Source organism: Xiphophorus hellerii, chromosome 17, assembly GCF_003331165.1.
Source record: "Xiphophorus hellerii strain 12219 chromosome 17, Xiphophorus_hellerii-4.1, whole genome shotgun sequence".
NCBI lineage: Eukaryota > Metazoa > Chordata > Actinopteri > Cyprinodontiformes > Poeciliidae > Xiphophorus > Xiphophorus hellerii.
Window position 1 is genome coordinate 18790727 of NC_045688.1, and position 25393 is coordinate 18816119.

The following is a 25393-nucleotide window of genomic DNA, read 5'->3' on the forward strand; positions in this document are numbered from 1 at the left end:
ATGGCTGTGGGCAGGACTCCTGCTTTTATCAGGGTTTGACACTGATATTGATCAGTTATGTAATGAATTTTTGTAAAACATTTTATATATCATGTCTGTTGTTGTATTTACCAAATTTTAAGGTTTTTTTTTTATAAAACAAAATGTTTTATGTGATTGTTTCTGTGTTGGAAACATTATAGGACCTAGATGAGGTGCAGATATAAATATATCTATTCCATGTAGACTCTTTTTATTATGAATTTAAGAGCTTGTTTTTAGGGTTTTTTATATTGTTGTACATAGAAAATATTGTTATACCATTCAATCAAATATACGGTTTTATTACAAAAGCCATATTTTGTTTTTTATACTGTAAACACTTCATTTGTAGGCCATTTTTGTTGTAATAATGAATCTAAAAAATGAATAATTTTGCCAAAGTTTTGTTACAGCTCTGTTCTGTTATCAAAATAAAAAATTATCTTTATATATTTATTTACTTTTATTGGTCCGTTTTGTGCTCATGAATATTTTACAGTATGATAAGGAATGAGAGTCATACTATAAAAACTTCTATGGTAGTATATTTAACTCTTAACTCTGCTACAGTAGCGCAACTTTGTCAAAGTGCTTATATAAAATTCATTATTCCTCATAAACTGCTAAACTGTGACGACATAAAACAATCTACTTTTTCATTTTTTTCACTCTAAATCACCACAAAGCCATGAGAAAAATGTTTACATAAAAAATAAAAGTTATTGTTTCTGATGAAGAAAAATTATGAGCAAATTCTTTGGGGAAGAATATACAGTGGACATCCAGCCATTCACAGATTCTCCAATTTGTGGATTATTTTTGTGGAACTTAACTTCAAAAACTCACTTTCTTTCTACCAGGACATTCTAGAAAAAAAAGTGGTCCCAAAAATAACTCCCTGTGGAATCCCACATAGGATTGTATCACCATCGCATGTAAATCCTTTAATCTTGTTATCAATTAATATATTTCTAAAACCACTAGAAATGTGTTCCTGACAAGCCATAGTTCAGATTTTCGTGTGAAAGTTTGTGATTATCAACATCATAAGCCTAAAGTCAATCTCAAAAACGTCCCTAGGATATTAACGATTATGAGGTGGACTGTTCTTGAATTCTAGCTGGTTTATCACTGCCACTCTTTTCCAGGTTAAGTAACAGAAAGAGAACAAAGAGATGGCACCCGTCGACTCAATGAACTATGACTCAATGTGTGTTAGTTATTGAACAGAGCGCAGACAAAGAGCGCATCGTGATGGGACTGATGTCAGATTTCAGATTAGAGGCTTTGGCCAAAGTGTCTTCAAGTGATCTTTTGCGTTTTGCCGGAGTTGGACTTTTCAGAAACGTTCACTGCAATGACGGTGACTTCGAGAAAACAGTACGTGGTTTCCAGACCTGTGTACTCTGAAGACAGCCTCAATGAAGACCATGAGAAAATGCAGAGGAAACACAAAGCGCTCATGGAGCATGTTAAGGAATACCTGACGTAAGTGTTCCTGGGCTCAATCAACGCCTAAGTGGCGATCAGCTGCAGCGGCGTCCCTGCTCTCATTTTTTTACCTTTCTGCAGGATAAGTAAGAGAGAGAATCAAACGAACTGTTCTTTTGTTTTCTTTGTGTTTGTTCGATTGAAGCAGCTGCGATGCAAATCGTGCCAAAAAAGCGGTGGTCTCTGTTCTGCCTGTGATTGGCTGGATGAGGACGTACAGAGTCAGACAGTGGCTGCTGGGCGATGTGGTGTCTGGGGTCAGAACCGGACTGGTGGCCATCATGCAAGGTGAGAACACCGGCACGACTGCTTGGACGGGAAAAACAGTTTTAACTGTTTTTGTTTCTTGAAAATAAATGTTCATTTATTTCAGCACTTCAATTCACAAACTAAAACTCTATAATATTATATAAAAATCTATATAAATTTTGATTTATGCACTTTTACCTTCCACCTAACTTTCCATCAACATACTTGGATGCAGATACACAACAGATCAGCAAATTTAATATGTGAAACCAACGTCAATTTCCTGTTTAGTCGTAAATCCCCCATCAGTCTTATTAATGTTCTAATCACACTTTTAATAATTGATCTCTGCTTCTTGTCTCAACATTCACTAAATGATTAATTGCAGTCTAATTAAGCAATCAGAGCAACAGCAAGAAATGAGATTAAAGAGAGAGAAAAGGGATAAAAAGACTAAACCCTCCTCCTCACTAATTGGTAAAAAAACCCAACAACATTCAAATAAGTTTATATTTGATTGGAAGAAACATAATCTCATTCTGAATAACGCATGGAGTTATTCGATGAGAAAAAATTCCATGTTGAGAAATGATTTTTCCAAAATCACTGGTGCCACACTAACTGGTAGCACTGCATAGCTTGCATGCTAACAGGACATCGCTTCGTCTTCTTCTGCAACATTTCACACACAGACTGGGAGCTTTGACTGGAATGGAGAAAGAAGACTTTACCTCTAAATCCTCCAGAAATCCTGGGTCCTTTATAATTCACTGTTAGCATTTGATGCATTTTTTTGTTGACAGACTTTTATTAAAGTGTCTTCCAAGGTGAAGTTTTCTATTAGACACACTTTGAAACTTCTTACGTTTCAGAGAGGTCATGATGCCACATGACCTTTGGCCTTGACAGAGAAACAGTCCCAGAGCACCACAGATCCTCCATCCTGCTTTTCCCCACACATGTTATGTAAAATCTTTGTAAAACTTGGACATTTTAAAACCTGCCCCACCTGGAGTGGATGTTAGCAAAAAGCTGACTTCATGTTTGTATGATGATTACGTCTGATTTGTCCTCATTCACTTTTACTTGTCACTTGTTACTTTTATTTCAATAAAATAAAGGTTTTAAAACTCGATTCAATACTTTTAAAAAATGTTGCTGTAACTCATGTTATCCAAGGTCCTTTAAAGAGTTGTTGTATAATCCTGTGGGCAGGAAGGATCTCCTGTAGCAGTCTGTATTGCAGCGAATCTGAAAAAGCCTCTTACTGAAGACATTGACCATTGCTCTGATGAAGTTGCGGTGAATATTTGCCTGACTTATAAAGACCAGCAAACATCTGCCCGCGTTGAATGGAATGTTTTCTTGTTCATTCTCATTTTGGGAAATGTCTAAAAAAAGAGGTTTGAGCCAAATTATACAATTTAAAAGACAAATATCCCTGATGAAGACCAAACTTAAAGACTGATTTTAAGGCTTGTTACACAAGATTATTACAAGCAGTGGTGATAAATGTGACGCACTTTTCCTGTCATGAGCACCACCTGTAATTCCATAATTACACTTATAACAGCCCAAAGTAATAAAAATGTGAATTTAGTTAAACAAAAGTGCCAAATACTTATACTTTGTAAGGATGCTGATCTTTTCTGATTCTGTTTTTTGCTTTATTAGTCGATAATATTCCTAGACATAATAAAAATGTTTAACTTGACAGTAGCTTCACTCAGATCAAATATCTGCAAATACTGTGGGCCATTTTGTCTCTATTACTTACCATGAAATGTACAAAAGAGAGTCCAGGCAGGAAATGTAAAAATGATCCTGTCTGCACATTAAATGTCAAAGGAGACCAAATGCAAAGGTGAGGATTAAAGGCTCAAACTACAAAAGGAAAGAAAAGTCTCTTCACAACAACCTCTCCTGAAACTAGTGAACATCATCTATAAACTCATTTTAATGGGATTTTCTGTGTCTTCCTGTAGGACTGGCCTTCTCCCTGCTGGCCTCGTTGCCTCCCAGCTACGGCTTCTACACAGCTTTCTTCCCAATGCTAACATACTTTTTCTTTGGCACTTCAAGGCATATATCTGTAGATCTGTGGTTTACTCTTTCAATCAAAATTTTCCCCAAGAGATAAATCAAGTATTTGAGCTTCTTGCATAATATCCGTGTTGCTGCGTAGATCTTATCATTTTGATCAGATTAGATAAGATTTGACTTGACCTGTTCCATCCTTTCTGAAGGCTCCTTCCCTGTGCTGAGCCTCATGGTGGGGGCCGTAGTGACCCGCCTGGTCCCTGAAGATGGACCGCATGCTAATATCACAGACTTTGAAAGCCTGACCCAGGACCAGCAGAGAGTCCTGGTGGCCTCCTCTGTGACCTTCCTCACGGGTATTTTCCAGGTGAATTGGATTCTTTATCCCTGGATCGTGTAATTATTTTCTAACCAGACTTACATCTGAAACCAGAAGTTTACATGCACCAAATAAAAGGACGGATACATCTTGCTTTTTTCTCACTATCTGAAGTTTAGTCAGACCAAACGTCTCTTGTTTTAGGTCAGAGCTACCAGAATTGTTTCTATTTGCTAAAAGCCACAATAATGAGAGAAAAAAATACAGATTTATTTAACAATTTATTTATTGGAATTTATGGAACTCATTACTGTGGCATTTAGCAAGTAGACATAATTTTGGTAATTCTAACGGCCCTTAAACGGGAAAGATCTGATCTGACTTAACATCAGTCAATCAATCAATCAATCAATCAATCAATCAATCAATCAATCAATCAATCAATCAATCAATCAATCAATCAAATTTATATGTATAGAACATTTTAGCAACATGGCACACACAGAAAAATACAAAGTTGTAGAACACACAGTCAACAATTGTCAAGTGCCATCGTTACACATCAAAATGTTGACTAATGTTTCATTTATAATGTTTCAAAAGCAACTCTAAACAGCTGAGTTTCAATGTTGATTTAAAGGCACTCAGTGTTTTGGATGTTTTACAATTTTCTGGAAGTTTCTTCCAGATTTGTGGTGCAACTTTTTTATTCGGTGCATGTGAACTTCTGCTCTCAACTCCTCGTTCTCTGCTTTTTTTTGTTGTGTTGTTTTGCTCGCCATGGGGGTTCTGCAGGTGGGCTTTATTGTCGTCTACTTTTCAGACACTCTGCTGTCTGGATTTACCACAGCAGCTGCTGTTCACTTCTTGGTGTCGCAGCTCAAGTTCGTGTTGGGGCTGAGTGTTCCAGGAATCAACGGCCCACTCTCACTATGTAAGTCCAAATTTGGTGCAATCCGATGACAAAATTAATCAAATGTTATTCCTAGAGATGAAACCCCAGCCTGACCAGATTGTACAAATCAGTGGCAGTAGCCACCCACCCCCGGGGCATAGCACTGGGCAGTCTGTGCCCCTTACCTTAACCCTCGCTACCCTCCAATCCAGGCCCATGGTGTCCACAATCAATGAGAAATCTAACCAGTGTGTTATGGGAGATACAGCCACCCTTGGAATCATCCAGTACAAGCTGAATGTTTCTCTGGTGACAGGTGGTCTAGGTTTCCTTCCTGGTCCTGCTACCCTAAATCTTGATCTTAGACAAGTCTTGAGGTCGGAGGTGTTGAGGATGGATAGAGGTCTTGTTTCCTGTCAGTTAGTCAGGTGTACTTGAGTTATTGGGCCAAGTTTTAAAAGGGGATTGGGAGCAATTAGCTGCTTGAATGCAGACTTTTCAAAATTGGGATTCTGAGCTGATTGTCTGAGGACAACCCTACCAACTAAGCATCTTATCATTTTATGTTAGGCTGACAAAACACCCTAACAGTTCTATAAAACATACAGTTCTAGGTTTTATTGAACTGTAAGTTGTCTTTAAACATCAGCCAAACATCCTATGTGGCAAATGTGTTACTTTTATCCAAAAAAAAGTGGAGGTTGGTAATATAGCCATAGAGGCTGTTGCCCATGGTGACAACAGAAAGGAGGGTGCACAAGATAAAAAAACATAATTTATCAGTCATTTGCAAATTAAGGATTCAGAAAATGATGCTTGTTGCTGAGAAAAGCAAGATTATTTTGAGTATTTTCTCCCACCCCAAAATTCAGAAGATTTCCTGGAGTGTGATTGGTAGGAAGGAGCAGAAGGAGAGCCTCGCCCGGGGAAACAGGGAAGTGTTACCAAATAGCTGCATTTAAACTGGGTTTGGTTGTCATGGTGAGGGTCACGGGTGGTTAAGGGTCACGATGACAAACCCTGAGTCAGTCCAATCACGGAAACGGTTTAGTGTAGCGAGTCACAGGCAGGGCACAGAATATGACTCAAGCTTTTATCTTTATATGTTTAGCCCAGATAGAAGGTACATAACTTTAATGGACATGATGATCCTAAGTGGGATTGTTCAGCATTAAGACTGTTGATAGAATTCAAGAAATGGGTTAGATGTCGCAAAAGAATGTCCAGGTATAATAAGGATATTTATTGGGAATATGATTTGATCATTTGATGGGTTAATTATCGTTTGGAGTCAACCCCAAACGATTTAATTGAATGCATATTCACTGCGTTGGTGTATTTCTTTTAACAAAATCTTCATCTTCATTAAAGAATGCTTTTAAAGACGCTGACATGCAGATGTGCTCCTGCTTAACAGACCTTGGAAAAGATCTTTGTCCAGATCACCTCCACTAACAAATGTGACCTAGTGATGTCCATAGTGATCATGGTGGTGGTGTTCATTGTAAAGGAGCTTAATGACAGATATAGAGCCAAGCTGCCTGTTTCCATTCCCATAGAAGTTATAATGGTGAGTTCTTCTGATTATCCTCATTTGTCTTTCTTACATGACTTATTATGGAAGTCCAGGTATCCTCTGCCAAATTAGACTGTATACCGTATTTCATTGTAACTACACATGAAAAATGTGTGTTCTCATTTACACAGACTGTTATAGCTTGCGGGGTGTCCTATGGCTTCAACTTTGAGAAGAGGTATGACGTTGAAGTTGTTGGCACAATGGTTAGGGGGTAAGTTTGAAGTTCTTCATATATGCTTTCCTCTTGATATTTCATCAGATATGTTATTAAAAATACAAAATAACCACTTTCACATTCTAGGTATGAGTCCCCAATTGTGCCTAGCGTCCAAGTCTTCCAGGAGAGTGCAGTGGAGGCCTTTCCTGTAGCCATTGTAGGATTCGCTGTGGCCTTTTCTGTGGCCAAAGTGTACTCTAACAAACATGATTACCCCATTGATGGTAACCAGGTGCGCTCTTTGTTTATGCTAGCTTGACAGTTTGGCTCTGCTCTAACAAATGGAGTTAATTGATCACTGATGGTCAACAATGAGAGTGTAAATCCTCATAACTTTAGGGTTTCATATTGCTTTTATATGATGGGTGGCATGAATCAAGCATGCAGTAAAGAATCCTTTGACCTAAAACAATTATACTTTTTTGCTGAAAAGGGCGCTGCCTTACCTGTTGGGGTTTTTTCTTAGGAGCTTGTTGCATTCGGGGTTAGCAACATGTTCGGAGCAACCTTCAGATCTTTCGCAGCCAGCAAGGCCCTTTCCAGGACCGCAGTGCAGGAGAGCTCTGGAGGCAAAACGCAGGTCAGATGTGTCCAGAATTGTGCACACTCTGTTCTATATCCCCATCTTCCACTTGTACTCAAAGTTTACTCACTTCACAAAAACAGGTTGCCGGGCTGGTCTCAGCGATGATGGCAATGATTGTAACAGTGGCCCTTGGTTTCCTGCTGGAGCCACTTCCAAGGGTGAGGTAGTCGTTTTCTTTTTTAAATAGAAAAACAGGTGATAACTCACATCCTACATGCTAGTTGCTCAACATGCTACTGATAGCCCTCATGTTGACATTAGTTTTGCTAAAATAAGCATATTAGCTATTTTCTGTATTTATTACCCATCTTTATCATACTGAGTGGAGTAAGCCACTGTTCGTCAACAGGCTAGTGATATCCCACATTCGATAGCGTCAACATGCTAGTTGCTCTACATTTTAGTGGCAGACCTCATGCTAACAATATACGTTACACATTTTAGTAAATTTTTGATATATTAGTCACATTTAGAATACTGAATGGAGCAACTCAGTGTAAATCCACATGCTAGCGATACCTCACATGCTACAGACAGAATTTAAGCTAACCGTAGCATTTTAGCTAATTTTCAGCATCAAAACATTGGATTCCAACCAACACACACACTTTGGCAGGCCCCTAAATATTTGTAGTTTGATTCCTGTGTATGAGAGTAACTGTAACTATTTTTTATGTGACGGCAGTCTGTTCTGGGTGCCTTGGTAGTCGTCAACCTAAAGGGGATGTTGATGCAATTCAGAGAAATACCGTACCTTTGGAGGAGAGACGAGCCAGAATGTGTAGGTGCTAATAGACTGTTAAAAATAACAATTTTATATAATGCTTTGAAAAAGTACTTGCCTCCCTGCAAATTGTCTGTTTCTTTTCCTCATCTTTTTTTCTACATATACATCTTTGCAGGGCTTTGATGAGGAAAAAAGTACCCAAATTTCTGGCCAGTAATTCTAAAGTAGCTCCACAAAAATCAGTCATTCTGGAAAAAAAAAGAATTACTGAAAAAAAATTTACAAAAACAATTGCAAAATCCTGGAGGATGCAATGTTCTGCTGCATAACCCAGGAGTTCTTCACTTAAGGCAGTGGTTCCCAAAGATTTTCTAAGCCCCCCTATGGATTACAATAAAATCCCCCCCAAAAAAATCAACTGGGCACAGACATGGTTCAACCAGACATAAACCTATACACACATTTTGTTTTTAAACTCCACTGAAGTTTATTTCACACTAAAGGTTGCAACAAAACACACTACAAACCATCTTTACCATGAAACACTTTTGAGTAACTGTTTATTTGTTTTTTCCCCCCATTCATCCATATCACTTCCTGTGTCCACCCTGCAATGGCTCTGCGCCCCCTCTAGGGGGCACGCCCCACACTTTGGGAACCACTGACTTAAGGTCAGGCACAGGTAGATTCTACTTCAGGTTTTTCTGCTTGAGACTAAAATGTATGGTTTCATTAATTATAGTAAATTGTCCAGGTTTTGAAGCAGCAAAGATTAAGGCCTTCAAACTATCACCACTATGTTTGACTGAAAGTTCTTTTTCAGGTTAGTGTCATGAAAAATGAAGAGCCTATGGTGTTTATGGGGGACAGCTATGGCTACCTGTGGATAGCTAAAATCTGTGAATACTTGAGACGTCTTCTAAATACACTTATAAGCGCCTATTTTAATAGTTCAAAATATCAAATATATCTTACCGTACATTAATAGTGATAATTCCTTAGTGCCACAGCAGGAGCTAACATTCATGGCTTTCCTTATTTTCGCTGTTTCGAGCTTCAGCCAATCAGCATTAAGGAAAACGGATGATGCTTCCGGATTGGCTGTTTCCAAATGCCAGCCAAAAGTGTTTGAACCTCTTTCAAAGCTTCAACGCTACTTGTAGTATAAGGTGCATGGCCTACTTGAAATTATCAGAGCCTTTCTACTCGTATTTTTTTATTGTACAGGTCTGACAGTAGTCAAACTGAACTCAGCTTTCCAAAAGAAAAAAAAATTACTAATCACAATTAATTTATGATCTAAGAATTGAGCATTTACTTTTTTACATCAAGTCTGGTTGAATTGTATTGAGTTGCTTTCCCCCCCCAATACGTATTTGTAAACAACATTTTGTTAACTGTGTCTCAAATATTAAAAAAAAATCGAATGACCTGATTCATTAAATTGTGACAGAAAAAATCACAGTAGAATCTGTGAGTGGGGCACATATGTTTTCATAGCACTGTATTAGAATGTTTCATGCTGTCTTTCTGGTACTGACTTGTTTTGGTGTGTGTGCAGGTGGTGTGGGTCGGAACGTGCCTGGCTGCCATCCTGCTTGGACTGGATCTTGGTCTGGCTGTGGGTTTGGGCATAGAGCTTCTGACCGTCGTCTTCAGGACTCAGTTGTAATAATAAAATTTATTGCATCCAACATAAACGAAAAAGGAAACGTTCAGTTGTACTGAATCAGATAGAAAGGCATAAATGATGTCATAAAAACATGTGACTTCAAAGCTAATATGAGTACTGTAATAAATTGGCAGGACTCCATTGCGTAATTACATGTGTAATTACATTTTATTCTATTGACATGTTGCTTAAGTTTATCACAGCCTTATCAACATGATATTACTCGTTGCAATCAGGGGCGCCGCCAAGAATCTTGGGCCCCATGACAAAAAATGAAACTGCCCCCCCCCCCGACTGCAGGGGGGGCAATCAGGAGAGGGCAGCTGCTGTCACAATTTTTTGAGTCTATCTGACCCATCAAAAGCATCACAATTGGGGCGTGCTGTGGTGGCGCAGGGGGTTAGCACGCCCCACGTTTGGAGGCCTTAGTCCTCGTCGCAGGTTCGACTCCCGGTCCCGACGACCTTTGCCGCATGTCTTCCCCCTCTCCTCACCCTCCTTCCTGTCTGCCTACTGTCTAAAAAATACGAGCCACTAGCGCCGCAAAAAGTCTTCGGAGAAAAAAATTGCAAAAAAAAAAAACAAGCGTCACAATTTTAAAGGCTTGCAATGGCCTTGCTTTCTTTGGTTCAATACTGGCACAATATTTACTACTCATGAATTTTACATGCAACAGTCTGCATACAGTTTGCAAGTAGGATGCTTTACATTTTTTCTATTAGTTTTAGCTTACTGAAATGTCTCTCCCCACTAGCAACAGTCATAAGCAACATGCAAAATACACATAAAGCAATCCAGATTTCTCAAAAAATGCTATGTAGTTGCATTTTATTCAAGCTGCAGTACATAACTTTAATAAAAAAATATGCTTTCTCCATATTTGTTAAAGCTGGCACCATGTAGTGACAGTTTGTTACAATACAGATATTCTGTGCAAAGATCAATCTCCTCCATCTGCTCCCTGAGCTACTATGACTGGTTAAAGTAATGCAACGTTCTGGCCAAAAACAACCAATCAGAACCAGGAGGAGGGTCTTAGTGCTGTCAATCAACCTCATTCACTCGCTACTAAATGTGCTAACGGTGGAGAAACAACTTATCGTTATTGCTAGCAACAGCATAGCACAGAGCAAGGAGAGGGAGGGAGCAGCCACATGAGATTGTGATGGACAGCATTAAAACTTTCCTGCCTCTGATTGGTTGTCTCTAGATAGTACTGGGAGAAAACAGATGAAATAAATTTTTCACAGATTATTTCTATGCCATACTGTCACAACATAATGACAGTTTGAACAAATATGTAAAAACAAGTATTTTTTATAAAAGTTACATACTGCAGCTTTAATTTCACTTAGGAGAGGACGGGTCAGGAGGGACGTGGGTTAGAGCTGCTGCTGACTGACTCATCTGTTGTTAAGTGTGGTAAAAAGGTGCAAGGACATTTTTACCTTTTAAATATATGAATATATTGCTAATTTTTTTCCTTTGTTCATAGAATGCTAGTGAAATGGAGGCAAACAGTCGTCTGAAGCTGAGCTAATTATGCTAAATGGTTGATAATCTCACAGTCTACCAACCTCTCTTGGAGAAAAACTGGGTTACAAATTGACACTCTTGTTTTTTTTTCTCTCTCTATTTCTCTAGTTTTTTGAAAACCTGACTTTATTATTTTCTTGGCGGCATAGTAACCACCACAGTCGTTCTTGTCTTCCACTGACTGCTGCTGACCACCATCACCATCAAGCGCCAAGCAGGAACAAACCATTTCCTTCAGATCCAGGGGGGTTCAGGGCAAATATGGACGTCTGCTTTTTGGTCTGGGAGGGGGAACATTTGATTTTTACTGATAAATACTATTTTAGGAAACACAATATGATTAATTTTGTAATTGACAGGGCCCCAATTTATTTTTTTTATTTATATGACAAAAATTAAATAAAATCAATTAATTGTGGAGAGGCCCCTGTCTAGAGGTGACAGATTCACTTGATGGATGTGGAGCAAAAAAACTGACATAAACTGCTTTCATTAGATCAAGATCTGATGAAAAATTAAAGCTCATCAGCAGATTTGAATAGTGGAGGAAATTTATTAATTATATTATTAGTGTTTCTTCTAAGGGCTGTCTTTTGAACAACTGCTGTTTCTCTTTAGCCCCCGCTGTTCCATTTTGGCCAATCTTCCCAGAAATAAAGTAAAACACACTAAGTCCATACAATCACTTCAAGTCCATCATCCGTCCTTCCTCAGGTGTGTGAACCAAAAGGAGTAAAAATCTTCCGGATACCTTCGCCCATCTTCTTTGCCAACATCGAGTTCCTCAGGAACAAGCTTGTAGAAGCTGTACGTATAAAATGATGCTGCTTTCATCTCTTTTTGTCTCGGCTTAAATAAGGGAGCACAAAATGATGACACTGTGTTCCAGGTTGGGTTCGACCCTCTCAGAGTTTTACGGAAGAGGAACAAAACGCTCCGAAAAATCAAGAAGCTCCTACAGAAACGGGATCATGGCATCACAGAGGTGGGACCTTATTCTAGTTAGAGAGTATGTAAAAAATAAAAATAAAAATAATAACCCTGCTGGTGTTTTCTTGTTTTTGATCCCTCCTTGTATATTTGCCCACAGCTTTACACAGTTGAACAGAGTACAACTACAAAGGTCAATGTGTTTTATTAGGATTTTATGTGGCAGATCAACACAAAGTAGTGCTTAAATCTGAAGTAGACGGGTAATCATACATGAAGTTAATAGTTGTTGTTTTTTAAATAAATATCTGAAAAGTGGAACATTGATTCAGGCCACTTTACTCTCACACCTCTGAATAAAATTCAGAGTAATCAACTCCCTTCAGAAGTTGGCACATTTGCAAACCTACTAACCTAACCGGACAGATCAGGGAAGGAGACCATTAATCAAGAGGACCATAGTAACAATGGAGGAGCTGCAGAGAGTCACAGCTCAGGTAGCAGACTCTCCACTAAGGACGTAATATCCACTGGCGATCACAAATCCCTGACTTCTTTACTTTGACTTCAGTTCAGTGTTTAATACCATCACCCTGCAGAGACTTGGATTGAACACCACTTGATGTCTCAGAAGTCTGGACTTTCTGACAAAGATACTTCAGTATGCTCATGTTGGAAAATACACCTCCACCAGTGGAGCTCCTCAAGGTCGTGTTCTCAGTCCTCCGTAATTTACTCTGTTGACACATGATTGCGTTTTCAGATATGAGGGGAATCTAGTCACTAAGTTTGCAGAATGCACCACATTTTAATAAAAACACCTCTACTGGCTCTGAACACACAGCCAGAGCTTCAAAGGAATAGTTAGATCAAAGCATATCTATATGTTAGGATGGTCCAGTCAAAGTCCAGACCTAAACCTGATTGAGAATCTTTGGCAAACTGATTCCCACAGTCACGTTCTAAACAAACTGAGCTTGAGCTGGTTAGTAAAGAATGAACAAATATTTCCATCTCTAGATGTGCAGACATGGTAGAGAAGCTGGGAGTGAACAATATGATTTTATTTTCACTGGAAAAAAAACTTGATAATTTGCTCTAATCGGTTACATAAAATCCCAAGAAAATGCATAGAATTTTGCTATAACATGCCAAAATGTGGCAATATGAACGTTGTGTCTTTAATTTTACTTTCTACTTCGTGCAACAGAAAGGCTTAGAGAATTTGTTCCGGACTGCAACCGATGACCCTGAAGTGAACACGGAGGGTCTGGAGCTGCCAGCCAATCTGAAGGAGCTTCCGTTTCAGATGAACTGGAGCGCCGAGCTTCCGTCGGAGTTCAGCGTTCCCGCAGTGAACCTCCACAGTCTGATCTTGGACTTCTCTGCTGTTTCCTTCTTGGACATTTCTGCGATGAAAGGACTCAAAATGGTAAAACAGCAAATCCGCCCGCAGTCACATAAATCCACATGATGGCCTTCAATGATCAGCATCATCTTGGGTGATTGTGGCTCATATTTTTCCTCTATTTTGTGGATAAACACAAAATAGAGGCTTTTTGAGAACTGACTGCAGGGAACTAAAATGAGTCTGGGGAGTTTTGCATATTTGATTTTTTTTCTGATTTAGAGTTACTTGTTACCAGCCTGCAGCTCAGGCTCCATCATGCCAGAAAATACTCAGATCATCCTAAGTTGTTGCTGAATTTTTGGGAGAAGTTGCACTGAGGGACTGGTTTGATGTTTTCTTCATGGTGATGAACGTTGAGCATGCTCTGCTCTGGTAACATGATACTGTGGTAACCTACCATACCAGAGGCTGTCCCGATGCTTTCTGGCTCACATAGAAGGTCTTGATGCAGAAAATCGTCCTTTTATATCTGCAACCTATTCAGTCATTTCTCTCCTGAATGACCGGCTTGCTGAGAAACAATGATGGCTTCATGCTTTTATTTGGATGTAAACACAACTAACAGAAGACAATAATATCAAGCACATCTGTCCTTTCACAGCCGTTATATTTTAAAGCTTCACATGTTATTCTCTCTTCAGGCTCTTAAGGAGTTTACACACGTTGACGTGGACGTTTATATAGTTTCATGTGACGGTGAGTTTAATTCAGTCCCTTTGAGGATTTTTCTCATTGTGTAAAAAAAAAAGTCTACCAGTCAGATGTGAAGACAGCTGAAAGTTGCTGAAGTTATACTCCAAACCTGAAAGTGACGCATAACACAATGGCCACTCGAGACAAAAGTAAGGATAGCAATACCTGCGTCTCAAGTTGGAGTTCTTAAAGTGACGACTTAAGTGGTGAGTTATGAAGTTTGGAGGTGGAGAGCCACAGCTTAGAGATCCAACAAACCAGAACCCTATGGAGGAACTTACAAGCACTTTACCACAGTGGTGAATTACAACAAGAACTGTAATTTATAACACAAGGTTACAGATGGACAGAAGCTCTGCTCCAAATTGACCAATGCTGGTCAATTGACCATGCATCATCAGATGTTTACATCATCAGAGTGATGTGAACATCACTAGCCTGATGTTTACAGGCTAGTGTCAGAATGTTTCTCCGATAAGTGAATTTCCAGCCTACTCTACTTTAACCATCCATGTAAAGCAAGTCTCACTTTTAGCCTTGAGTGTTTAAATAAGTTAATGTAGCTGGTTAAATATTATTCCCAGAACATTGTCTGTCATGTGGTTAGTTTTCTAGCATCTTGTTTGACTTGAAAAACTTAAAAAGTGAAATATGTAAACACTCCTTAATCACAGCGAGTCCTGATGACGTATTATTATCCTTACATGGCATTTACTTCCTGTTTTTACGAAAGAGGTATCTGGTTATTTGTTGCCATAAAGTGCCCTTAACGTTACATATCTAGTTCGAAAAACAAAAGAGAAGCTGCTGAGGGTTTGGTAAAATTGTCTGAAAACTTCAGACATATCCATGCATTTATTGTTTACTTGTATCAACAGCCCTCATCATGGAGAAACTGACCAGCTGCATGTTCTTTGATGATGAGATTCGGACGTCCATGTTCTTCCCAACTCTACATGATGCCATGCTGGATGTGCTGGAAAAACATAAAGACAACAGCACTGGCAGTGTGGTGAGAAAGAAATAAATGCAATTTGCTGATATATTACTACTTGATGTACCATAGAACATGTTTAAAAATTAAAATGAGTGATATCTATCATCTTAAAGAGAAATGCCTAGTTGTGTTACGGGTGAAAGTATTTGGTCCACATGGGATCAAGCAATGTGTTGGAGGAAGATGCCAAATCATCCAACAGTCAGCAGGAACGTTGGATGCTGCGTCTGGTACCAGCATATGTCCAAATAGAACCAGGGTGGATCTATTCTGGATCAGATCAACTGATGGAGAAAAGCAATGATGCATAGCATGATGCTGACAACATCATACGATGATGTTGGCAACTTAAAGTTTTCTCCCATAGGAAATGCGTTATCATTTTAAAGTACCATTCAATCTCTAATTTTGTTTTAAAATTAAGAAAAACTTAAACATTTCCTATTGGTTGTTTATATTTGCAGAAATTGATTTAAAAAAAACCCCAGAGAACATACAATTCTTAAAAAAACAAAACAAAACTCACACCTCATAATTCACAGCTTTGTTTTGCCACATAAAATCCCAACCAGCTGTGAGTTTGTGGTTGAACCTGTAAGAAACTGTAAACTTTTCATTTTCTGTTGTCTTTGCAGTTGAAAGACACCAAACTGTAGAGGAACGACCTGGAAAATCAACTCATGGAAAAACTACCCAGGAAAGTTCAAGCAACATGTTAATATTTCAGTCCAGTCATTGACTGTGTTACTGCTGTACATTTGGAATTTCACTTGTCATTATAAGTAATTTGATTTCATCCCACAAGAATATTTTTTCTATAATTCACTGCAATAAAGTTTGAATTTTAGGTATCAGATGATACCTGGACATATTTGAATTATTTTGTGTTATTTAACCTTTATTATCCCAGGGAAAATTTTCATTTTCAACATGAACCTGTTCAGGAAGAATCAAACAAAAAATACAATCATGTTCATATCGACTAAATATGCAGAATACACACAACTGGTTTTAAAAGCAGGTACATTTATCACAAAATATGGATCTTACTGATTCGATAAAAGTTGATACTGAAGTATTGAATGTACTGAGTTTTGTTTTTTCAAATTTGTTCCTGCAAAATGAAACCTAATTTATTAATTTATTCAATGAGTGTTGCTGGAAATAGAGTGAGCCAAGATAGGAAGGGGTTTTGTCAATGATATTTTTATGAATTTGTATCAGTGTATTCATCTGCATGAATGGAGTAATAGCTACAAGTTCACAAATATCACAAATTAGTTATGGAGTAATTGTGTTAGGATAGGGCTAGATTAAAAAAATCTCCAGTTTCATTTTTTTATTTCACTTTTTCTTTAGTTACAAATGAAAATATTTTCAAAAACTTTTTGTTATTCCCTTTTATGAGTTGAGAAGACAAGATGGCTGCCCTGGGTGTGGTGACATCATCCAACTATGAAAACTGAATGAATTATGAAAAACAAAATCCAAATTTTCTTAAAATCAAATCTTCAAAAAAAGTCATCAATAAAATGTATTTATCGCCCAGCACTATGTTTAAATATTAAACTATGAACCTAATACAGGAGACGATTTCATTAAATTACCATCAAACAAACAGGAGAAAACATCTGCTGTTATAAATTTATTGAATCGCTTTAACATATGTTAATGTAGGTGACATCAATCGACATATATACAGATTTTTAACATGTCATTAAAAAAACTGAAATCCATCTTTTCTCAGGGTCTGTAATCTGTTCAGTGTGGAGCTGAGCTCAGCGTGTGGAACAGATTCCTCCCGTCACCCAGAGCCTCACTAACAACACTCACACTAGCTATGAAAATGAAATGACACTGACTGTTACCCTGGCAACCAGCTGGCAGCTTACTGGTAGTACGGCCTGTAGCGGCTCTGGTCTGGGTGGTGCGGCCCTGGCATTTGACCCTGGGGCGGGGGCCCCTGCATCCGGGGTGGCGGCCCTCTGGGGGCGGGCCACATGCCGGGGCTCAGACCCCCCGGCTGGCTGAAGGGGGGGCTCAGGGTGCCCTGGTCCTCAGGGAACTGCTGCATGGAGGAGGGGTTATAATGATGTGGTGGGGGGGCGTTCACAGGGGGTCCGCTGTGCTGCGGTGGAGGTCCTGGGGGCGGGTGGTTGATATAAGGGGGGATCTGGCCCATGATGTGCCCAGGTGGGGGGGTGATGGGTGGGGGAGCTGCTGACATTGGGGGTGGGGGGGCCTGGCTGTAAACCATGTGTGGGGTTCCAGAGGCCTGGGCGGGATGCTGCATGGGATGGCTGATGGGCGGAGGGGGAGGAGGAGGGCCAAAGTTATGCTGCGGTGGCGCCATCATGTGGTGGGAGTGCGACACCACAGGTGGCTGACCGGGGTAGTCCCCGGGGTGGTGGTGGGGGGGCTGGCCGGGGCCGGGCCCCGCAGGGTGGGGGTCCCGGGACGACGAGTCATCGTGGATGGGCACCGTGATGAGGTTGCTGTGTTTGCGGGTGGTTACCGTGGAGATACGGAAGGTCTCGGGCCCCAGCGGGGACGGCGGTGGGCCGTCGTGGGGACTGGGTGGTGGTGGCTGGCTGTAGGGCGGCAGTGGCGCCGGCAGGTGGACGTGGCTCTTCGGGATGTGGGGCGGCGGCACGCGGAAGCGCTCCGGCACGTCGGGCGGCGGCAGGTGAACGGGGTCCTGGCGAGACGACTTGGACGCCCTCATGTGGCGGTGGTTGACGTGGGCCTGCAGGTCACGCTGGGACAGGTAGGTGCGCTTACATACCGACACGATGCTGCACATGAAGAGCGAGCCGCGCTGGCACTGCTCGATGCGCTGCACCGGCTCCGTGCAGTTGTACATGTTCAGCCTGGGAACACACACACACACACAGCAGAGATGAGCAACGTCACTCAGGCCAGGGACTCGACTCAAGTCAGGAAATGGCGCCTCACCCTGGACACATCTTCTCTCCTTTCTTCTCGTGCAGCAGAGCGCAGTCATAGCAGAAGACATGCTTACAGGGAATCTGAGGCGTTAGAGAGGAGAGTCACAACAGACAACAACTCATTCATTTTAATCGATTCAAAAAATATAACTATGATTATTATTATAATTAACCCCAGAGTGGTCAATTTTAAATAGTTTTTACGATTCAGACTCCTGCTACTAAGCCTAACAATAAAAAGTTGATTGGACATATGGCTGAAAAACTTAGACCAGCATTCTATATCAGTCAACGTTATTGTTTCTTTTTTTGGTTTTATATATTAGAAATACTGACAACCCTGACCATCCTCTTCATGAGACTGTCTTCAGTCAGAGGTGTCTTCAACCGCAATGTAGTACAGACTGCTGCAGGAGACATTACCTGCCCACAACTGTTACTATCTACAATGACTGAAGAATCTTGACTTAATATGAATTACGATGACATTTATTTTCCCTTTGGGATTAATAAAGTATTATTGAATTTGAATTACCTCTCCTGGTTCTGTTTTTTATTGTCAAGCAGCTATGAGGCAGTGGTGAAAAATTAAACTGCTCCTGCGTTAGTTACTCAACTGGTTGTTGCTAGGCAACCAAAGATAGAGTTAGTTGATGGGCTCACCTTGCTAAGCTAACTGTGAAAATAAGGGAAAAGGACCTTAGATCATTTATCCAGGCAGAAATGTGGGATCTGTACCACTTTGTGTAAATAAGGGACGTATGAATCTGACTTTTCAATAAAACGACTGAACTAAAATTACTTTCTGATCCCATTCTCATCTTTATATTGCATACCATCCGTCCGTACAGCTGAATGGGGAGACCACATTTGTCACAGAAGTGAATTGGGACTCCATCTCTTTCACCGATCAAGTTCAACTGTTGGCAAAGTGACAAACATGTGAAAATGAGCTTTAGTATCAAATAACAGGATCGATGCTATAACTGGTCTACAGGCAACGCACTTTATAGTCCCAAAAAAGCGGCTGTGGAAATCTCCTCTGACTCCCGAACACATCGCCAGCTTTAGTGCAACAGTCAAAGCGCTCCTCTTGCTTGAAGTTGAATTTATCTGGCAGATTTTAGAGAGAGAGAGAGAGAGAGAATGAAGCAGGGCTGACAGACTGGGAGAGCTTTAGAGTTGCAGACCAGGAGCAAAAATCCTAAACAGCAGATGTACAAATATTAACATGGAGTTGAACAACATTCAAAAACAATGACAGGAAAAGTTAATGATTCCTGAGAATACAAAAAAGTAAAAAAAAAAAAAGAATCTATCTTCACATTAAAATTATTGAAGTATCAGCTACACTCTGATTTTCAAATAGGCACAAGGTCTTTCATGACTCTCCAACAAGCCATCCAATCAGAAGACCAGCCACACAATAAAGTGTTGTAATTTTGGTCCACATAACGTAAATCGGAACGGCAAGAATCATCAACAAGTCATATCAAAACAGAGAAGTGAGCAAATTTTAGCCTAGCATCTCAGCCAACAGCTCGTACCAACAATCCAATCTCCAAACTCCGTCACGTTAAAGGCAATCCTCACAGCTTTTACAATCAGATATTGTGAGATTAGGATAAGTATGGAAATATTATCCAAAGAGGGTTCCTACTCAGTTTTGCAAGCAAAACTTCCATCCTTTTCCAGACTGACATTTCCAAAAGATGGAACGAAGAAAGGAATGTAGGAAGACACAACATTGAATTATTGAAATAGATTATATAAACTCTCTAAAATCAGACATCTTTCAATCATTCATATTTATCCTGGCATTGAAAATACAGAACTTAAAATTTTGCATTTTTTCAGACCTCTCCAGAATGCACAGAAACCTTTATCACACATAAAGCCTTTTTATGTGTGATAACCTAAAAAGGTTTTAATGTGTAACCCCAGGTCACTAATGGCATTGGGAAGTCCAGCATGGAGCATGTAGCTCACCAATAGATGACTGGTATAAGAAACAACTCAATAAAAACTGCAGCTACAATCATCTATGGTCACAACAATCAAACTCACTCAGAGTTGTCACAGTTTGATTGTTGTCACTCAGATTTTTTGCACTTTTACAAAGTAAACTTCCCAATTCGTTCAAATCTTGAATTTAAATGCACAACAATTTGAGATCTCTTCATTCATCTCCGCTGAACCTATTAAATCAGACCTAATAGCATTCTCAATAAAAAATATCATAATTCTCGACCTGTGGTCTGTGTTAAAACTCAACGGTTTACACGGCGCCCAGAGCGGCTGCAGAGTTGGCTTCTGCCTTGGGCCGGCTCTGCTTACCGTCCTCTCCAGGTTCGGGTTTACAGGGCCTGATGCCGGGTCTCTGGATGCGGGGCGGAGGTTTGCTCCTGAGGGGCGGCTTGGACAGCAGCTTAATGGGAATCCGTCTGCGAACGTCCAGGTCACTCAGACTCCCCGAGCCGTCGCCGCCTGGGAGGTCATTTTCTGCTGATGATGAAGGAAAAGAAGATGAACAGAAAGAAGCAGAAACTGTATATGACTGTCATACTGCCAGTCATATACAGAAGTAAAACAATAAAGAGTCATATACTCATCAGTGTCATCAATAGAAAGAGAAAAAGGCCGGAAGAAACGATAAAGCCGATCAATTAAAATGAGGTTGATAACTTTTATTTATCGTGTGATTTATTGTTTATAGCGACAGGCCTAACTTTAAAATTTATGACTGTATAAAAATATTAAAGGTAGTCTGTTTATATATTACCACTGTAATAAAAGTGGACAATTACAACGGTGGTGTAAAAATATTAGAATTATTACTATACAACTGTGTCCCAATGGTAACACTCTATAAGTAAAATGTTACCAATAGATTACCAATTTTAATCGAGGCAATAATAATGGTTAAAATTAAAACAAACATGCACTACAGTTAATGATTGTACAGTGAATTAATACACTTGATAGCTGTGTTAGGTCCATCTTATTTATGTCAAAATTTATTTTAAAAGCACTTTATCACTGTTTTTAATCGGGCATCAATGTAACTACCCCGGCGGATTGGAAAAACTACCGCAAAGATTACTAATTGATGTCTAACACCGACAGGTTGACATTTAGTATTAGAATATAACCACAGAAAACTCGAAATTATTTTACTATGTAATAGAAATAACACGACTCAACAATAGTGCAGGGGACAAGTTAAGTTAGCGTGCACAATTAGCCGCACCAGCTAACATTGGTTAGGTAGCATTAGCGGCCTAACTCTGTCGGAACCAATTTTACTCCAACTATCGTGCGAACATAACTCACCAATGTGAAGGGTGGTAATTAAACAAGGCGCTGTCTAATATAACACAAAACTACATAGGCTGTCAGTCTGAACACTAACTGTGCGTCAGTATAATGATGCACTTTGCATGACTCTGTCTCTAAGCATTTTTAGCTTCAATGTAACCATGCAACGGAGCACTAAGAGGCAACGATACGTCTCAGGACAGCCATTTCTTAAATGGTGGTTTGTTTTAGCCCAAAAATGCACTACAGAGAAATAAAACGGTTAAAATAAAGACAAAAAACAAACTTTGTTAACAGCGGCTCGGGCTAGCAGTTTGCTTACCGCCTTGGTCCATGATCCAACGAGAGAACGCAATGCATTATGGGATGTGGACGACTGGCGGAAAGGAAATGGAATGAAAGGAAGAACACACACAAAAATATAAAAGTCATTTTTATTCAGATGCAAAATATGTAACAATATGCGGTAAATAACACAGCAGGTTTACGGAAATGCTTTTTAAAGAAATGTAGTACGGTCAATAAAACATACAGACTGAGACAGAAGTAAAACAATAAATAAAAAATTAATCAAAACAAATAAAAGTATGGGCAACAAAATAATATATAAAGACATCAATAATGAAGCTGAGGTTCACCACAGAACCATATTAGGACTATCCACACCTACATATTTTGACGAATTAATGGGAATACCGTATGCTGCCACAAGATGGCAGTCATGCATAGTAAACCAGCCACAGTTCCACAGGTTTGATGTAAACCGAGATCATTTTGGAAAAACCAAACAATGACCTGGGTGGCTTTTTAACCTCGTCAGCATGTTGAAAATTAAAAATATAGCATCATCCCTTTTTTGGCTGATAATTGTAAAGGTGCCATAAACAGTTCATAATCACTAACTGAACTTTTATTAAAGAACAGAAAGCATGAAGAGAAAGAACATAATGCAGCTGTGTCTTGTCTTGCTTGTCCACCTGGGGGTTGTGTTCCCACTCAGAGCTGCGTGTGTTGTCAACCAGTGTTTTTCTGAGCTTTTGGTTGTGTAACATTTATTGGTTCGAGGGATGAATGCGGGCAACATTTTCCGGAGTCTCTTTCCTGGCATGAAACAAACAATCTGGATTTCAAAGCGGGGGAGATAGAAGAGTGGTCAGAAAGTGGAGCACTAGACACGATTCGATTGCTGGTGAGATCTTTGTACAATCAGCCATGAGCAAAAAGTCTGTCTTAAAACCTGCTTGAATCACCTGTGCAATTTGTAAATCATCAAAGTTTTGATGGTTATGGGGATTTTAAGAAATATCTTTTCAGTTAGATTAGATTATAAGACGTTATTGTTTATTAAAATTTTACAGAATGACGTAGATGTAAAACAAGAATCTAAGCAAAACACTGAAGGGCATATAAGATGGCTAAGATGTGTACTCACAAGAACGTTTGATTAGCATATATAAACTGTAAAATTCTTCTGAAATAGTAGGAACTACCTTATTAAAAAATAAACGGAGGTATGACTGGTCTTCAGACAAGTTGGACCTCAGCTGAGGAAGCAGGCTGAGAATCTGTTTTGGTCAGAATATTTTCTGTACTAGTTTTTAGTGGTGAAAATAAATTGTTATGAAAGTAAAATTCAGACAGAATAGAAATTTGCAAACCAAATCAATTAACTGTTCTGATCGAAAGGTGGAATGTTTGTCTAAGATTATTTATTGAATGTTCTATGAGAACAATATGAAACTTTTCACAGGCTTCATTGTTAATTACCCAGAAACTTTAGCTTTTAAATAAAAATGAATAAATAAATGAAATCTATGAAAGAATTTAACTATTTTTTTCCCTAGAACTAAGAAATAAATGCCAGTGCAGTATCTTGTTATAAAGAGAAACATTATAGTGATTATGAGAAATATGTTCTTGTTTAAATAGGAAAGTAAAATGTTGGCACCCCACATGTCAGAGAGTTGTCCAGCAGAAACAGAGTCAGAGGAAACAATAAAAAAAAAAGTTGTAATCTGTCATCAAAATGTATTTTTATACTGCAAAAACACAAAATCTTACCAAGCATTTTTGTCTAATTTCTAGCTCGAATATCTTATTACACTTGAAAAAAGACAAAACTAACTAAAGTAACTTTTCAGCAAGAAATAGTGGCTTGTTTAGAGTCAATAATTCTTGAATATTGATAAAACATACTAATTCCATTGGATTTCACTTACCGGTAACTTGGAAAAATGTCTTGTTTTCCATATTTGCTTTTAACTTGAAGTGTATTTCTTTTGCTATGTGTATCTCATTGAAACGGGAAAACAATTTGTGATAGCAACATACAAAGCTCATCCTTGCATCTCATTGTAATGGTAAACAATCTATTTACTAGCTCTGGCAGTTTTATGTTTCCATACTAATCATCATAAATTTTGTTTGGTGACGTGGAAAAAAAAAAAAAAAAAAACATACATATTTTCAGCTGTAGATGGAGCTCTGAAGGTTTCACACAAAGTCACGACAACATCTTGGCTGTTTTTCTGCTACTGTTTATTGAACTTGTTCAGTACTGGAGTTTCACGGAGCAAACAACGGCCACAACACTGTGTCACAGTTTCTCTCTTTGGGTACAACCAACTAACACAAAGTTCAAATTATTCTTATACAAAAAGGGACTAAAGTCGACATAGATTGTTTTTCTCTTTTCACAGGCATCCATAGAAACACCACCCCGTCAACACACACACTGCACATAGACTCCTAAGACTCTCATCCATACAACATGCATACGCCCATCCAGGGTGGGATACATTCTCCAATTTATTGAGTTGTTATTTTTGACATTTTTGATCCCTTTTTCTCACCACTTTCCATGAAACAGTGCTCATCTTTACAACACAAAGAGGACTATCGGTTTGCAGACCGATTTGTCCTGGAGCAGGAACTTATGCCAAGCACTAACATTTATAAGTTACATTACCTAACGGAGAAATTATCAGCCAGTGATAGAAAAATGACTTTGGGTTTGGCATTTTTTTTCTTTTGCTAAAATTCCGTATTTTGAATTTCAAGCAGAAAGTCCACACTCTGTTCCCGTGTGGAACCATAGTTGTGGTTCTGAATGCTTCAGACGATTAACTTTAACAGTTTCCCATGACCACAAAGTGTTTTGCAAAGCCCAAGCTTTCAGATTAATTTCCTACCTTCCAGTCATCAGCTTCGCTTTAGTACGCTCTGTAACAACTGGCAGAGCCTTAAAAGTCCATCATTCCTTTTTGTGCGTGTGTGTGTGGATTCTGAACTCGAATTCAGATCATCATTAATTAAAATGGGTTTTTCTGTGGACAAATGCAGGAATTCTGGTCGGGCAGTATGTGCCAAACAGTCAATCAAGGTATTTGGTTGTGAAACCTGGACTGAAATGAGCGGGTGGAAGCCAGGGCTTTGAGAAAGTAACCAGAGTAACAAGAGCAACAGAGCATACACACACTGGGGCGTTTACTTCATTCCCCCCAAAATATTCACTGCATTCGTTCCTTGTAGGGTTGGAACTCGGGGTGTAACAATACATTCGGCTCACAAGACGTGATGCACGGTCAACAAGACAAGTCTACGTTTGACTTCCCTCCCAATGCCAAAAGAAAAAGTAGAATCCTGCTTTTTGTCGTTTCACAAACAGAGCAAAATGTTGATAGTGTTTCATTAGATCTGTGTTTGGATTAGAACTGTCCCGTTGAGCGTTGATTAGTACAATAACTTCAGATTTTAGAGCATAG

The 25393-nt window shown here is 39.3% G+C and overlaps 2 protein-coding genes across 3 annotated transcripts; one reads left to right on the top strand and one right to left on the bottom strand.

The window, feature by feature from the left end:
- Positions 1-1292: 1292 nt before the first annotated feature.
- On the top strand, positions 1293-16826 carry LOC116737046 (chloride anion exchanger-like). The gene is made up of 19 exons (XM_032589996.1): positions 1293-1509; positions 1661-1800; positions 3747-3860; positions 4011-4167; positions 4894-5071; positions 6445-6585; positions 6723-6805; positions 6896-7043; positions 7278-7391; positions 7478-7555; positions 8083-8178; positions 9686-9792; positions 11951-11990; positions 12047-12139; positions 12222-12317; positions 13473-13517; positions 13572-13694; positions 14315-14369; positions 15245-16826. Exons 1-19 carry the CDS (start codon positions 1379-1381, stop codon positions 15391-15393), a joined length of 2088 nt encoding a protein of 695 aa, XP_032445887.1. The 5' UTR covers positions 1293-1378; the 3' UTR covers positions 15394-16826.
- A 169-nt stretch (positions 16827-16995) lies between these two features.
- On the bottom strand, positions 16996-21979 carry cbll1 (Cbl proto-oncogene-like 1, E3 ubiquitin protein ligase). Of its 2 annotated transcripts, none has more exons than XM_032589999.1 (6): positions 21952-21979; positions 20649-20813; positions 19318-19424; positions 19148-19231; positions 18319-18392; positions 16996-18233 (listed from the first exon to the last, which is right to left on the bottom strand). In XM_032589999.1, exons 1-6 carry the CDS (start codon positions 21962-21964, stop codon positions 17252-17254), a joined length of 1425 nt encoding a protein of 474 aa, XP_032445890.1. In that variant the 5' UTR covers positions 21965-21979; the 3' UTR covers positions 16996-17251. The 2 variants fall into 2 exon arrangements, with proteins under 2 accessions (XP_032445890.1, XP_032445889.1); XM_032589998.1 differs by having other exon boundaries at positions 20649-20816.
- Between the last annotated feature and the right edge of the window lie 3414 nt (positions 21980-25393).

Excerpts from the sequence above, each read along its gene's own strand:
- LOC116737046 (XM_032589996.1), top strand. The coding sequence starts at position 1,379 with ATGACGGTGACTTCGAGAAAACAGTACGTGGTTTCCAGACCTGTGTAC. Across the intron at positions 1,510-1,660 it reads CATGTTAAGGAATACCTGAC|CTGCGATGCAAATCGTGCCA; the intron begins GTAAGTGTTCCT and ends CGATTGAAGCAG. Across the intron at positions 5,072-6,444 it reads TATGTAAGTCCAAATTTGGT|ATCTTTGTCCAGATCACCTC; the intron begins GCAATCCGATGA and ends ACCTTGGAAAAG.
- cbll1 (XM_032589998.1), bottom strand. Across the intron at positions 19,232-19,317 it reads CGCTTTTTTGGGACTATAAA|TTGAACTTGATCGGTGAAAG; the intron begins GTGCGTTGCCTG and ends CTTTGCCAACAG. Across the intron at positions 18,393-19,147 it reads TTCAGCTGTACGGACGGATG|ATTCCCTGTAAGCATGTCTT; the intron begins GTATGCAATATA and ends CTAACGCCTCAG.